This window comes from Hippocampus comes, unplaced genomic scaffold, assembly GCF_001891065.2.
Source record: "Hippocampus comes isolate QL1 unplaced genomic scaffold, H_comes_QL1_v1.1 scaffold301, whole genome shotgun sequence".
Taxonomy (NCBI): domain Eukaryota; kingdom Metazoa; phylum Chordata; class Actinopteri; order Syngnathiformes; family Syngnathidae; genus Hippocampus; species Hippocampus comes.
Window position 1 is genome coordinate 93,035 of NW_017805928.1, and position 963 is coordinate 93,997.

Here is a 963-nt window from a genome sequence, read left to right on the forward strand (position 1 = left end):
CAACAACGCGTTTTCGCTAACGCGTCGTTAGCGCTAACAACGCGTTAGCGCCAACGCGTCATTAGCGCTAACGCGTCGTTAGCGCTAACAACGCGTTAGCGCCAACGCGTCATTAGCGCCAACGCGTCGTTAGCACTAACCCCTTACCTTGACGGTGAAGTCGAAGCGCAGGCGCCGGGCGGACACGTGCGATCCCCTCTGGCGGACGGACGGGCCCAGGAGCTCGCGCAGGGCAAAGTTGAGCAGGTGCGTGGCCGTGTGGTTGCTCATGCACGCCACCCGGTGGGCCTGCGAGGACGGCGACGCGCTCAACCCTTTAGTTCTCCTTTTGGAATGGGCGCGCGCGCTCACCTGGTCCAGATGGAGGCGCAGGCGGTCTCCGGTCCGCAGGGCGTCGGCGGCGGTCACCTGGTGGATCACGTAGCCCCCCGCCGTCGACACGTGCTCCACAGAGAACGGCACCTCCTAACCCGAGAGGAAGCGCTGAGCCAGGAGCGGCGGCGGCGGCGGTGACGGCGACGGCGCACTCACCTGCAGGTCGTCCCGCACAAAGTACCCGCGGTCGGCATCCTGCCCGCCCTGCTCGGCGTAGAAGGAGGTCCGGTCCAAGATGACGGCGCAGCGCTGACCCGGTTCCACCCGGGGCACCAGCGCCGCGCCGTCAAACAGAGCTAGCACGCGCGCTCGGCACTCCGGGAACGCTGCGGGGGGGGGAAAACGCACGGCGCGTTGCCGCCGGGTGGGCTTCCAGCGACTCGGTCGTCTTTCTCGTACGCACCGTAGCGCCGCCGCCGGAGCGCGTAGTCGTACTTGGCGCCGTCGTCCGTGTGAGCCACGCCCTCTCGCCGCAGCTGGGCCAGGGCGCCCGCGGTCAGCGTCAGCCGAGCGTCGGCGCCGGCCCGCTCCGACGTCACCTGACACCGTCGGCGACACGGCGCTTTTACTTCCGTCGCCCCCTCGACG

General features: G+C 68.8%; 2 protein-coding genes across 2 annotated transcripts in view; both read right to left on the minus strand.

Moving 5' to 3' along the window:
• The window catches only part of capn2b (calpain 2, (m/II) large subunit b), a gene marked incomplete at its 5' end in the record, with an annotated part of 20,202 nt that overhangs the window by 8,138 nt on the left and 11,101 nt on the right, over window positions 1-963 (minus strand).
• aars2 (alanyl-tRNA synthetase 2, mitochondrial (putative)) overlaps window positions 1-963 on the minus strand; it is a 6,168-nt gene that overhangs the window by 2,168 nt on the left and 3,037 nt on the right. The window contains exons 12-15 of the mRNA XM_019889659.1: window positions 779-961; window positions 532-701; window positions 352-465; window positions 148-288 (exon numbers count right to left, since the gene is read on the minus strand). Coding sequence (XP_019745218.1) covers window positions 148-288; window positions 352-465; window positions 532-701; window positions 779-961 — 608 coding nt within the window. The remainder of the gene's footprint in view (window positions 1-147; window positions 289-351; window positions 466-531; window positions 702-778; window positions 962-963) is intronic.